Consider the following 15,004-nt stretch of genomic DNA (forward strand, 5'->3'; position numbering starts at 1 on the left):
ACTCACCCACCCACCCATCCTTTCATCCACTTATCCATCTATCCATCCACCCACCCACCCATGAAACCATCCATCCACCTATGCATTCACCTACACTTTCATCCACTCATCCATGCATCCATCCACCCATCCACCCATTCACCTGTGTATCTGTTCAACCATTTATTCATCCATCCACTCACCCATCCACCTACCCATCCACTTGTCTTCCATCTATACACCCACCTGTCCATTGATTCATCCATCTACCTACCTATCCCTATCTGTGTCTGTCTGTCTATTTCTATCATCATCTATATAATTCTATCTATCTAACATTACCATTTATCTATCTATCTGTATCTATCTATCCTCCAGATACCTCCACTTAGAACCCAACATGACAAGGTTCACTGTAGCTCATCTTTCCAAACCTGTAACTCACTTCTTTGACAGTGAGAGACTTGGCTGCCATTATCCAAAATATCATTACATGTTTGCTCTATCCTAAAATATTCCCATTCTCCAAGTTCGGAATTACAAACCCAGACCTCTTGAAACATCAGACCTACTGAATCCTATGTAACCTTCCAAGCAAAGATAGAAAGACTTCTTTATGGTTGGCCCATTTCTTTTCTTTTCTTTTTTATTTTTTTTTAACACAGAGTCTTGCAGTGTCGCCCAGGCTGGAGTGCAGTGACACGATCTCGGTTCACCACAACCTCTGCCTCCCAGGTTCAAGCCATTCTCCTGCCTCAGCCTCCCGGGTAGCTGGGATTACAGGCACCTGCCACCATGCACAGCTCATTTTTTTGTGTTTTTAGTAGAGACAGGGTTTCACCATGTTGGCCAGACTGGTCTCGAACTCCTGACCTCAGGTGATCCACCTGCCTCAGCCTCCCAGTGTTAACATTACAGACGTGAGCCGCTGCACCCGGCTGGTCCATTTCTGAAGTTGGTGTGTGTGGTGTTTTGAGAAAGACAGTAAGGTGGATCGATGGGGACAGTTTCCGATGCCACCTTAGGTATTCACAGGGGATGTGTCGTTGGATACATGATTGATGCTCACATCTGTGCATGGCACTAGTGGGTGAACATTACCTTTTACAAAAACAAAAACAAAAGCAGCCGGGTGCGGTGGCTCACACCTGTAATCTCAGCACTTTAGGAGGATGAGGTGGGCGGATCACGAGGTCAGGAGATGGAGACCATCCTGGCTAACACAGTGAAACCCCATCTCTACTAAAGATACAAAAAATTATCAAGGCATGGTGACGGGCACCTGTAGTCCCAGCTACTTGGGAGGCTGAGGCGGGAGAATGGCATGAACCCGGGAGGTGGGGGTTGCAGTGAGCTGAGATCGTGCCACTGAACTCCGGCCTCGGCGACGGAGAGAGACCCCATCTAAAAAAAAAAAAAAAAGCAGCTATAATTACACCCTTGTTGACTTCTCTCTGAGGTTTTTGCAAAAGGTAAGTGAGGTTCACCCAATAGTGGCATGCACAGATAGGAGCATCAATCGTGTATCCAACGACACCTCTCCTGTGGATATGTAAGGTGACATCGTCTCTTTTGGACCTGCTTTTCTATATCCTGCAGCTCTTGCTCAAGGAATTAACAGGTAACCCATGCATAAAAATCTTGGTTTTCTCTGTCCTTTGACTTTTTATTTATTTTTTTGAGACAGGGTTTTCTCTTTCACCCAGGCTGGAGTGCAGTGGTGTGATCTCAGCTCACTGCAACCTCCTCCTCCCGGGTTCAAGCGATTCTTCTGCCTCAACCTCCCGAGTAGCTGGGATTCCAGGCACCCACCACCACACGCGGCTAATTTTGTAGTTTTAGTAGAGACGGGGTTTTACCGTGTTGGCTAGGACTGGTCTCAAATGCATGACCTCAGGTGATCCACCTGCCCCAGACTTCCAAAATGTTGGGATTATAGGCGTGAGCCACCGCATCCGGCCAGACCTGTTCTTTTATTTTTTATTTATTTAGTTATTTTTGAGATAGAGTCTCCCTCTGTCGCCTGGACTGGAATGCAGTGGCCCGATCTCAGCTCACTGCAACCTCCACCTCCTGGGTTCAAGCAATTATCCTGCCTCAGCCTCCCAAGTAGCTGGGATTACAGGTGCGTGCCACCACGTCTGGGTAATTTTTTGTATTTTTAGTGGAGACAGGGTTTCTCCATGTTGGCCAGCACAGCCTCGATCTCCTGACCTCATGATCTGTCTGCCTCAGCCTCCCACCTAGTGCTGGGATGACAGACGTGAGCCACTGTGCCCAGCCAAATCTCTGTCCTTTTAAACCGGTGTCTCATTCTTAGGATGAAAGTGCCAGCTTCATGTTGTAAGTTTCTAGCTCTTTTTAGAATTGCCTTGCTGGGCGCGGTGGTTCATGCCTGTAATCCCAGCACTTTGGGAGGCTGAGGTGGGCAGATCATGAGGTCAGGAGATCGAGACCATCCTGGCTAACACAGTGAAACCCCGTCTCTACTAAAATACAAAAAATTAGCTGGGTGTGGTGGCAGGTGCCTGCAATCCCAGCTACTCGGGAGGCTGAGGCAGAGGAATCGCTTGAACCTGGGAGGCGGAGGTTACAGTGAGCCAAGATTGTGCCATTGTACTCCAGCCTGGGCGACAGAGTGAGAGTCTGTCTCAAATAAAATAAAATAGGCCAGGGGCAGTGGCTCACGCCTGTAATTCCAGCACTTTGGGAGGCCGAGGCAGGTGGATCACGAGGTTAAGAGATTGAGACCATCCTGGCTAACACGGTGAAACCCCATCTCTAATAAAAATACAAAAATTAGCTGGGCGTGGTGGCAGGTGCCTGTAATCCCAGCTACTTGGGAAGCTGAGACAGGGGAATCGCTTGAACCTGGGAGGCGGAGGTTGCAGTGAGCTGAGATAGTGGCACTGCACTCCAGCCTGGGCGACAGAGAGAGACTCCGTCTCACAAAGAAAAATAAATTTAAAAAATTAAAAATAGAGTTGCCTCACCGTGAACTTCATGCTTCTCTCTGTGTCTAGGAGGAGGAGTACAGATTCAGATCATCTACTTCAATTTAGAAACCGTACAGGTGACATGGAATGCCAGCAAATACTCCAGGACCAACCTGACTTTCCAGTACAGGTAACCGGCCCCCAGAAAGCAAACCCCACGCCCGGGGCTCAAAATCGCTCCTCTGAGCCGTCAGCGATTGGAAATGCTAGAGAACAAAAGTGTAAAACATCAGACTGTGCAAGCCAGAATGTTTGTTCTGTGAAACCCTCAGCCTTCACCACAACGACAATCTCATCGCCCCAAACCTTCTTGCCAAGGGATGGCTGACTCACTCTCAAAATCACCTACATTCTTTTTTTTGTTTGTTTTTATTTTGAGTCAGAGTCTCACTCCGTTGCCAGGCTGGAGTGCCGTGGCACAATCTCGGCTCACTGCAACCTCTGCCTCCCGGGTTTCAGCGATTCTCCTGCCTCAGCCTCCCGAGTAGCTGGGATTACAGGCACCTGCTACCATGCCTAGCTAATTTTTGTATTTTTAGTAGAGATGGTGTTTCACCATGTTGGCCAGGCCGATTTCAAACTCCTGACCTCATGTGATCCACTTGCCTCGGCCTCCCAAAGTGCTGGGATGACAGGTGTGAGTTACGGCATCACGCCTAGACTAGAAAATCTAGAAAATTACCTAGATTCTTCATGGGAGATTAACAAAGAGTTTTCTTCACCCGGAGCTCTGGGTGAACTTGAAATCTTATCTGCTAGGCAGCCAGGGAGGGAAAGACTCAGTCTCTGAAACATTTCACAGCCTTACCCGGGGCTACCTCCAACCCTGCTCTCCCTGATGTGACTTTACTTTTATTTTTACTTTGGCTTAGTTAGACACCCAGAAGTATGCGTGCGAACACTGCAGGAAGGGTTTTTCCAATAAATGTAGTCATGGGTGGTTGATTGCTCAGTTTGATAACAAAAGAGATAAACGGCAAAGCGTACAGAACAGGGAAATTTTAAAATGAAGTTCTTTGGAAAATAAGACTCACCACTGGGTGACCGAGGAGGGTGAATCATCTGAGATCAGGAGTTCCAGACCAGCCTGGCCAACATGGTGAAACCCTGTCTCTACTAAAAATACAAAAATTAGCCGGGCGTGGCGGCAGGTGCCTGTAGTCCCAGCTACTCAGGAGGCTGAGGCAAGAGGATTGCTTGAACCTGGGAGAGGGAGTTCGCAGTGAGCCGAGATTGTGCCACTGCACTGCAGCCTGGCCGACAGAGCGAGACTGTCTCAAAAAAAAAACCAAAAAACAAAAAACAAAAAAACCTCACAAAAAGAAAAAAAAAGTGCTGGATTTTGCACGCAGTTGCAGAGTTCAGCTCAGTTTCTTCCTCTGTAAGAGGGGCAGTTCTTGAGGGTCACGGTGGCTCATGCCTGTTATCCCAGCACTTTGGGAGGCTGAGATGGGCAGATCACTTGAGGTCAGGAGTTCAAGACCAGCCTGGCCAACATGGTGAAACCTTGTCTCTACTAAAAATCCAAAAAATTAGCCAGGCGCGGGGGCATGCGCCTGTAATTCCAGCAACTTGGGAGGCTGAGGCAGGAGAATCACTTAAACCTGGGAAGCAGAGGTTGCAGTGGGCCAAGATCACACCATTGCACTCCAGCCTGGGCAACAAGAGCAAAACTCTGTCTCAAGAAACAAACAAACAAACAAACAAAAAAATGGCCGGGCACGGTGACTCATGCCTGTAATCCCAGCACTCTGGGAGGCCGAGGTGGGTAGATCACCTGAGGTCAGGAGATCGAGACCAGCCTGGTCAACATGGCGAAATCCCGTCTCTACTAAAAACACAAAAATTAACTGGGTGTGGTGGCGGGCGCCTGTAATCCCAGCTACTCAGGAGGCAGAGGCAGGAGAATCGCTTGAACCCAGGAGGCAGAGATTGCAATGAGCCGAGATCGCACCACTGCACTCCAGTCTCAGGGACAGAGCGAGACACCGTTTAAAAAAAAAAAAAGGCCAGGTGTGGTAGCTCACACCTCTAATCCCAGCACTTTGGGAGGCCAAGGTGTGCAGATCACCTGAGGTCTGGAGTTCGAGACCAGCCTGGCCAACATGTTGAAACCCTGTCTCCAGTAAAACTACAAAAATTAGCTGTATGTGGTGGCGGGTGCCTGTAATCCCAGCTACTCAGGAGGCTGAGACAGGAGAATTGCTTGAACCTGGGAGGTGGAGGTTGCAGTGAGCTGAGATCGCGCCATTGCACTCCAGCCTGGGTGACAAGAGCAAGACCCCATCTCTAAATAAATAAGAGATGTTTTTTTGTTTTGTTGCTAAATGGTCGTCGTTTTAAACCACAGATTCAACGGTGATGAGGCCTATGACCAGTGGACCAACTACGTTCTCCAGGAAGGTCACACTTCGGGGTGCCTCCTAGACGCAGCGCAGCAAGACGGCATTCTCTATTTCTCCATCAGGAATGGGACGCACCCCGTTTTCACCGCAAGTCGCTGGATCGTTTATTACCGTAAGTATTGTAAAGCCAGCTCACAATGTTTTTCAGTACTTCCTTCAGCTTATTACCACAAGGACTGAAAACCAAGCTCATGCAAATCGCCGGATCAGTGATTACCGTAACAATTGAAAAGCAAGCTCAGCATGCTTTTCAGAACTTCCTTCAGCTTATTACTGTAAGTAATGAAAAACCAAGCTCCTACCAGTCGCGGAATCAATGATTACCGTAACTATTGAAAAGGCAGCTCAGCATGCTTTTCACTACTTCCTTCAGCTGATTACCGTAAGTACTGGAAAGCAATCTCATGTAGTCGCTGGATCAATGATTACCGTAACTATTGAAAAGCAACCCAGCATACTTTTCGCTACTTCCTTCAGCTTATTACCATAAGTACTGAAAAGCTGATGGAAATCACCGGATCCATGATTACCGTAACTATTGAAAAGGAAGCTCACCATGCTTTTCAGTACTTCCGTCAGCTTACTACCGTAAGTAATGAAAAAACAAGTTCATGCCAGTCGCGGGATCAATGATTACCGTAACAAATGAAAAGCAAACTCAGCATGCTTTTCAGTACTTCCTTCAGCTGATTACAGTAAGTACTGAAAAGCAATCTCATGATAGTCGCTGGATCAATGATTACCGTAACTATTGAAAAGCAACCCAGCATACTTTTCACTACTTCCTTCAGCTCATTACCATAAGTACTGAAAAGCCTATGCAAATCACCGATCCATGATTACCGTAACTATTGAAAAGCCAGGTAACCATGCTTTTCGTACTCCCTTCAACTTATTACATAAGTACTGAAAAGCAGGCTCAAGCAAGTCGCTGGATCAGTGATTACCGTAGCTATTGAAAAGCAAGCTCAGAATGCTTTTCAGTACCTTCTTCAGCTTATTACCGTAAGTACTGAAAAGCAAGCTCTCGCAATTCGCGAGACCAGTGATTCCCGTAACTATTGAAAAGCAAGCCCAGGATACTTTTCAGCACTTCCTTCACTTATTGCCGTAAGTACAAAAAAGCTCATGCAAATAACGGGATCCATGATTACCGTAACTATTGAAAAGCAAGCGCAACATGCTTTTCAGTACTTCCTTCAGCTTATTACCATAAGTACTGAAAAGCAAGCTCTCGCAAGTCGCGGGCTCAATGATTACCATAACTATTGAAAAGCAAGCTCAGCATGCTTTTCGGTACTTCCTTCAGCTGATTACCGTAAGTACCGAAAAGCAAGCTCTTGCAAGTCTCGGGATCAATGATTACCGTAACGATTGAAAAGCAAGCCCAGCACACTTTTCAGTACCCCCTTCAGCTCGTTACCTTCAGTTACTTTCAGTAAGTTCTGAAAATCAAGCTCATGGACCATTGGCCACTGGAGCCCAGTGCCCAGTTCCTGAGTGCAAGTGGAAAGAAACCGGCCTTCTAGGAAGTTCCCTCTTACAGACACAGTTGTCGGGGATGAATCTGCCCCCAGTGGGGAGACCAGATGACCCTGGGAAGACTGTGATTTAAGGGAATGAATTAAAGGCCGGGAGCGGTGGCTCACGCCTGTAATCCCAGCACTATGGGAGGCCAAGGCGGGCGGATCACTTGAGGTCTGGAGTTCGAGACCAGCCTTGCCAACATGGTGAAACCCCATCTCCAAAAAAAAAAAAAAAAAAAAAAATTAGCCAGGCTGATGGCGCATGCCTGTAATCTTAGCTGTTCGGGAGGCTGAGACAGGGGAATTACTTGAACCTGGGAGGCAGAGGCTGCAGTGAGCCAAGACGGTGCCACTGCACTCCAGCCTGGGCGATTTATAAATTTATTATTTAAAAGTAAATAAGACCAGGTGCGGTGGCTCAGGCCTGTAATCCCAGCACTTTGGGAGGCCAAGGCAGGCGGACCACTTGAGGTCAGGAGTTCGAGACCAGCCTGGCCAACATGGTGAAACCCTGTCTCTACTAAAAATAAAAAATAAAAAAAATTAGCCAGGCGTGGTGGCTCACGCCTGTAATCTCAGCTATTCGGGAGGCTGAGGCAGGAGAATTGCTTGAATTTGGGAGGCAGAGGCTGCAGTGAGCCAGGATCACGCCATTGTACTCCAGCCTGGGCAATTTATAAATTCATTATTTAAAAATAAATAAGGCCTGGGGCAGTGACTCACCCCTGTAATCCCAGTGCTTTGGGAGGCCGAGGCAGGAGGATCATGTGACATGGGGAGTTCGAGACCAGCCTGACCAACATGCAGAAACTCCATCTCTATTAAAAATACATAATTAGCCAGGCTTGGTGGCGCACGTCTGTAATCCCAGCTACTCGGGAGGCTGAGGCAGGAGAATCGCTTGAATCTGGGAGGCGGAGTGTGTGGTGAGCCGAGATTGCGCCATTGCACTCCGTCTTGGGCAAAAAGAGCAAAACTCCATCTCAAATAAATAAATAAATAAAATAAGGGAATTAACTGGAGATGCCCTCTGGTGCCCTGCCTACACACACACACACACACACACACACACACACACACAGGGAGCTGGAAATACTCTCTCACCCTCATCCCACTCACTGGATTTTTATTTTTATTTTTGAGAGAGAGGGTCTCGGTCTGTTGCCCCGGCTGGAGTGCAGTGATGCTGTCCACCTCCTGGGCTCAAGCGATCCTCCTACCTCAGCCTGCAGAGTAGCTCAGACCACAGACACACACCAACATGCCTGGCAGACTTTCTCATGTTTTGTACACATAGGGTCTCACCATGTTGCCCAGGCTGATCTCAAACTTCTGGGCTCAAGAGATCCTCCTGCCTTGGCCTCCTGAACTTCCGGGATCAGAGGCATGAGCCACTGCACCTGGCAGGTTTTCTTATGTGTGTTGAGAATTGGCTGTTAAGTCTTGGGTGAGGAAATGAGGGACAAATGTAGGGAAACCCCTTTCCAAAATGTTTATTCTTTATCCTAGAATTCTGTAAGGCTATGGTTCTTTTTCACTTTTTTATTTTTTAGCGGTAGGGGAAATGGATCTGTTTGAGAATGCGGTGAGAACTACGAACTCTTTATTCGCGAAATTACTTATAGATACTGGGTGCGTTTCCTGGGCTATAATAGGTCACCACAAACTGGAGGCTTAAAACAGCAGAAATTTATTCTCTCCCAGTTCTGAAGCCCACAAGTCTGAGATGGAGATGTCTGAGAGCCTCATTCTCTCTGGAGGTTCTAAGGGAGGGTCCTTCCTGCCACTCCCAGCTCCTGGGAGCTCTAGGCATCCCTGGACTTGTGGCCACATCACTCCAGTCTCTTCCTCCCTCTCCACGTGGCTTTCTCCTCTGTGTCTGTGTCTCCTCCTGTCTCCGAGAAGGACACCTGTCATTGGATTTAGAACCCTTCCTTCTCCAGTATGATGTCATCCTAACTAACTGAATCTATAATGATCCTTTTTTTTTTTTTTTTGAGACAGAGTCTCTCTCTGTCACCCAGGCTGGAGTGCAGTGGCTCAATCTCGGCTCACTGCAACTTCCGCCTCCCGCGTTCAAGCTATTCTCCTGCCTCAGCCTCACTAATAGCTGGGATTACAGGCATGTGCCACCATGCCCATATTTTTAGTAGAGACGGGGTTTTAGCATATTGGCCAGGCTGGTCTCGAACTCCTGAGTTCAGGTTATCCACCTGCCTCGGCCTCCCAAAGTGCTGGGATTATAGACGTGAGCCACTGTGCCCAGCCAGATGGAAACTTTTTTTTTTTTTTTAGATAGTGTTTTGCTCCTGTGGCCCAGGCTGGAGTGCAATGGCACGATCTCGGCTCACCGCAACCTCTGCCTCCAGGGTTAAAGCAATTCTTCTGCCTCAGCCTCACTAGTAGCTGGGATTACAGGTGCATGCCATCACGTCTAGCTAATTTTGTATTTTTTAGTAGAGATGGGTTTTCTCCATGTTGGTCAGGCTGGTCTCAAACTCCCGAACTCAGGTGATCCGCCTGCCTCGGTCTTCTAAAGGATCCCATTTTTAAATATAGTCCCATTCTGAGTTTCTGGGGAGTTGGGATTTTAACATATATTTTTGTGGGGGACATAATGTATCCCATAACACACACACAGGACACTTTCCACAGAATTTTAGAGAGTTCCTTCCTTTGCAAACCTACAGATTCTCAGAACTCTGGTGGAAGCTTCTCCTATAAAAGTAATGAGGACGGGTGAACCCCAAGACCCATAAGGTATTAAGGGGAGGAGGGGTACAGGCTAGAGAAAGGGGATGAGGTCAGCCTGTCACAGTCAGCTCAGAGAGGAGGGATGTCGCTTCTGTTATTTCTTCTTCTCAGTGAAACCCAGTTTCCCGAAACACGTGAGCTTTTCGTGGCATCAGGACGCGGTGACGGTGACGTGTTCTGACCTGTCCTACGGGGATCTCCTCTATGAGGTTCAGTACCGGAGCCCCTTCAACATGGAGTGGCAGGTGAGCCGGGCGGCCGTGACTCAGAGCGTTGGTGGCTGAGTGTCCCCCAGGTGCAGGCTGTGGGATTTGCTGTTTCATCAGACCCCGGTTCCCTCTGTCTATACCTTCCTGAATTCCACTCTGTTGTATCTTCCTAAGAGAGCTCTAGTCCAGCTTGTCTTTTTCATCTTTCTCTCTGTGTCTCTGAGGGGTCTCCAGAGAAAGACAACCAATAATATTTCTGTCTGTCTATCAATCAATCAATCAATCTATCTTTCTATCTATCTATCTATCTCATTCTATTTTATCTCTCTCTCTGTCTTTCAATCTATTTATATCATGGTCAGACCAGCTAGGTGTGTGTAAGTAAACTCTAGAATATTCTCAGAATGAAGAAATCATCTCACAATGCATTTCTCAAAACATGTCCCCATTGTTAAGCAACACGACTGTATATCTACATATATGTGGGTGTACACACACATATATACACACACATACGTACACACCTTATATACACAGCTGATATATACATATATACACACGTATACACACACATATAGATACACAGCTTATATATACACATATACACACACACACATACATACCTTATATACATATATTTACACACATATATATACACAGCTTATATACACACATATATATAGACACATATATACACAGCTTATATACATATATACACACACATATGCACAGCTTATATATACAGCTTATATACAGTATATATATATACACACCTTCTTTTTTTTTTTTTTTTTTTGTTGAGACAGAGTCTCGCTCTGTCACCCGGGCTGGAGTGCAGTGGAGTGATCTCGGCTCACTGCAAGCTCCGCCTCCCGGGTTCACGCCGTTCTCCTGCCTCAGTCTCCCTAGTAGCTGGGACTACAGGTGCCCACCACCACGCCTGGCTAATTTTTTGTATTTTTAGTAGAGACGGGGTTTCACCGTGTTAGCCAGGATGGTCTCGATCTCCTGACCTGGTGATCCGCCCTCCTTGGCCTCCCAAAGTGCTGGGATTACAGGCGTGAGCCACGGCGCCCGGCCATACATACCTTCTATACACAACTTATATATACATATTTATACACACGTATCCACACACCTTATATACACACATATATACACACATATACACAGCTTATATACACATATATGTACACACACGTATATACACACATATATACACACACCTTATATATATACACACACAGCTTATATACACATACAGATACACACATATATACACACCTTATATACACACATATATATACACACATACATACAGAGCTTATATACACAGCTTATATATACATATATATACACGTATATACATACCTTATATACACAGCTTATATACACATATATATACACATATATACACAGTTTATATATACAGCTTATATATACACATAAATACACACATACATATATACACACCTTAGATATGCAGCTTATATATACACATATATACACAAACATATAGATACACAGCTTATATATACACATGTATATACACATCTTATATACACAGCTTATATACACAGATATATACACACCTTATACACACAGCTTATATATACACAATTATATATACACACCTTATATATACAGCTTATATATACACACTATAAATATACATATAGAGATATCTTATTGGTACATATATCTACAAACATATATAAACTATATATGTATAAATTGATACATAGAATAGAACATTTATCTGTATTTTTATATCCATTTATATCTGTAAAGATATATAGATACAGGCTGGATGCAGTGGCTCATACCTCTAATCCCAGCACTTTGGGAGGCCAAGGAGGGTGGATCACCTGAGGTCAGGAGTTCAAGACAAGCCTGGCCAACGTGGTGAAACCCCCTCTCTACTAAAAATACAAAAATTAGCTGAGCATGGTGGCAGGTGCCTGTAGTCTCAGCTACTCAGGATACTCAGGAGGCTGAGGCACAAGAATTGCTTGAACCCGAGAGGCAGAGGTTGCAGTGAAGTGAGACCACACCACTGCACTTCAGCCTGGGCAACAGAGCAAGACTCTGTCTCAGTAAATAAATAAATTATATTTTAAAATAATAATAAAGTAAATACAGGCCAGGCACAGTGGCTCATGCCTGTAATCCCAGTACTGTTGGAGGCCAAGGCAGGAGGATTGCTTGAGCCTAGGAGTTGTTGACCAGCTTGGGCAACACAGCAAGACCCCATCTCTTTTTTTTTTAGACAGAGTCTCACTCTGTCGCCCAGGCTGGAGTGCAGTGGTGTAATCTTGGCTCACTACGACCTCCATCTCCCAGGTTCAAGCGATTCTCCTGCCTCAGCCTCCCAAGTAGCTGGGATTACAGGCTCCCACCACTTTGCCCGGCTAATTTTTATATTTTTAGTAGAGATGGGGTTTCACCATGTTGGCCAGGCTGGTCTCAATCTCATGACCTCAGGTGATCCACCCGTCTCGGCCTCCCAAAGTGTTGGGTTTACAGGTGTGAGCCACCGGGTCCGGCCTCGCAGCTCCATTCTTGAAGTCAGCGAGACTGCAAACCCTTCGGAAGGAAAACTCCGGACAGACAGGTTATTTCACTAATCATTGTGTGTGTGTGTGTGTGTGTATGTGTGTGTGTATGTGTTTCTCCAGTCCAAACAGGAAAATACCTGCAATGTCACCATAGAAGGCTCAGATGCCGAGAAGAGTTACTCCTTCCGGGTCAGGGTGAAGGGTATGGAGGATGCATATGGGCCAGACACATACCCAAGCGACTGGTCAGAGGTGACGTGCTGGCAGAGGCGAGATTCGGTGTAATGCTTGTTATGCAGCAGTGTCCCATAGCCTTGTCACCAGGCTGGAGTAGGCATAGCCACTGACCCTGTCCTGCCTTCCCAGGAGGTGGGAGGGAGGGTGTCCTGCCTTCTCGGGAGGTGGGAGGGAGGGTGTCCTGCCTTCCCGGGAGGTGGGAGGGAGGGTGTGTCTGAGCAGGATGTGTCTGAGCAAGCTCAGCCTTCTGTCATCCTCCAGGGCTCCACCTGAAAGCAATTCATCTCTTTGTTTCACTCCCCAGCTGCTTTCACTCAGGAGAGTTTTCTTTCTTTTGTTTTTTTGAGAAACATTCTCATGGTGCCCAGGCTGGAGTGCAGTGGTACAATCTCGGCTCACTGCAACACCTGTCTCCCACGTTCTGCCTCAGCCTCCCGAGTGGCTGGGATTACAGGCACGCGCCACCACGGCCGACTAAATGTTTTTATTTTTAATTTTTTAATTTTTTTTTTTTTTAGAGGGAGTCTCACTCTGTGGCCCAGGCTGGAGTTCAGTGGCATGATTTTGGCTCACTGCAACCTCTCCCTCCCGAGTTCAAGCGATTTTCCTGCCTCAGCCTCCTGAGTGGCTGGGATTACAGGCACGAGCCACCACGGCCAACTAAATGTTTTTGTTTTTTATTTATTTATTTTTAGAGGGAATCTCAGTCTGTCGCCCAGGCTGGAATGCAGTGGTGCGATCTCGGCTCACGGCAGCATCTATCTCCCACGTTCAAGCAATTCTCCTGCCTCAGCCTCCCGAGTGACTGGGATTACAGGCACGCGGCACCACAGCTGACTAAATGTTTTTATTTATTTATTTATTTATTTATTTATTTATTTATTTATTTATTTATTTTTCTGTAGAGGGAGTCTCCGTCTGTGGCCCAGGCTGGAGTGCAGTGGTGCGATCTCGGCTCACTGCAACCTCCACCTCCCGCGTTCAAGTGATTCTCCTGCCTCAGCCTCCTGAGTAGCTGGGATTACAGGCAGACACCACCAAACCCGGCTCATTTTTGTATGCTTAGTAGGGACGGGGTTTCCCCATATTGGCCAGGCTGGTCTCGAACTCCTGACCTTGTGATCCGCCTGCCTCGGCCTCCCAAAGTTCTGCGATTAAAGACGTGTGCCACCGTGCCCGGCCTTCAACATATGTTTTCAGGGGGCATGATTTAAGGTGCACAGCCACCAACAGAGGAAAACAAGCTCTCATATGCTGTAAGACCTGCAGCAACCACAAGTCTCCAAAGGCTGCGTGTTGAACCTGCCCTTACTTCCTGGGGGTGGCTGAGAGACACAGTGTCTTTTTGCAGGATATTTTCCATAGGAATCAAAATTTGCTGACACTAACATTCTTTAAAAAAAAATTGGCCCACCTCTACTAAAAATACAAAAATTAGCCCGGTGTGGCGGACGCCTGTAGTCCCAGCTACTCGAGAGGCTGAGGCAGGAAAATTGCTGTATTAACAATAGCAGACGGGGCTGGGCACAGTGGCTGAAGCCTGTGATCCCAGCACTTTGGGAGGCCGAGGCAGGTGGATCACCTGAGGTCCAGAGTTTGAGACCAGCCTGGCCAACATGGTGAAACCCCGTTTCTACTCAAAAATACCAACAATTAGCCGGGCATGGTGGCAGGCGCCTGTCATCCCAGCTGCTCAGGAGGCTGAGACAGGAGAATCACTTGAATCCGGGAGGCGGAGGTTGCAGTGAGCTGAGATGGCGCCACTGCACTCCAGCCTGGGCGACAGAGTGAGATTCTGTCTCAGAAAAAAAAAAAAAAGTAAGTTAAAATTTGCTGACACGAATATTTATAAAAAACAAAAACAAAACAAAAAACAAACAGTGAAAACCAAGAAAAAATAAAAATACCAAAAAAATGAGGAGGGTGGTTAGGGATGAGATGTAACATCATGTTGAAAACTTACAGCTGCCTTTTTGTTTTGTTTCAGATTGCTGCGCAGAGACACCAATGCCTCCCAAACCAAAGCTGTCCAAATTTATTTTAATTTCCAGCCTGGCCATCCTTCTGATGGTGTCTCTCCTCCTTCTGTCTTTATGGAAATTATGGAGGTAAGGATGACTCCTGCTGCCTGTGGGTGGTGGGATCTGCTTGCAAAATGTCTGTGAAGTAGGAAAAAAGATTAATCACCCAATAGAGTCATTTCGCTGGGCCTCAGTTTCCATGCAATGCCCACTTTTCTGACGGTGCATTGCAAGAAATTTCGGAGGGGCCGGGCACGGTGGCTCACACTTGTCATCCCAGCACTTGGGAAGACCAAGGCAGGCAGATCCCAAGGTCAAG

The 15,004-nt window shown here is 46.7% G+C and overlaps 1 protein-coding gene across 1 annotated transcript; it reads left to right on the forward strand.

Moving 5' to 3' along the window:
• The first annotated feature begins 976 nt into the window (after positions 1 to 976).
• LOC129476668 (cytokine receptor-like factor 2) lies at positions 977 to 14,776 on the forward strand. Its single transcript, XM_055269539.1, has 6 exons — positions 977 to 1,004; positions 3,003 to 3,105; positions 5,326 to 5,492; positions 9,772 to 9,905; positions 12,548 to 12,706; positions 14,630 to 14,776. Exons 1-6 carry the CDS (start codon positions 977 to 979, stop codon positions 14,774 to 14,776), a joined length of 738 nt encoding a protein of 245 aa, XP_055125514.1.
• The last annotated feature ends 228 nt before the right edge of the window (positions 14,777 to 15,004 follow it).

The sequence above is a fragment of the Symphalangus syndactylus genome, chromosome Y (assembly GCF_028878055.3).
Source record: "Symphalangus syndactylus isolate Jambi chromosome Y, NHGRI_mSymSyn1-v2.1_pri, whole genome shotgun sequence".
Lineage (NCBI taxonomy): Eukaryota > Metazoa > Chordata > Mammalia > Primates > Hylobatidae > Symphalangus > Symphalangus syndactylus.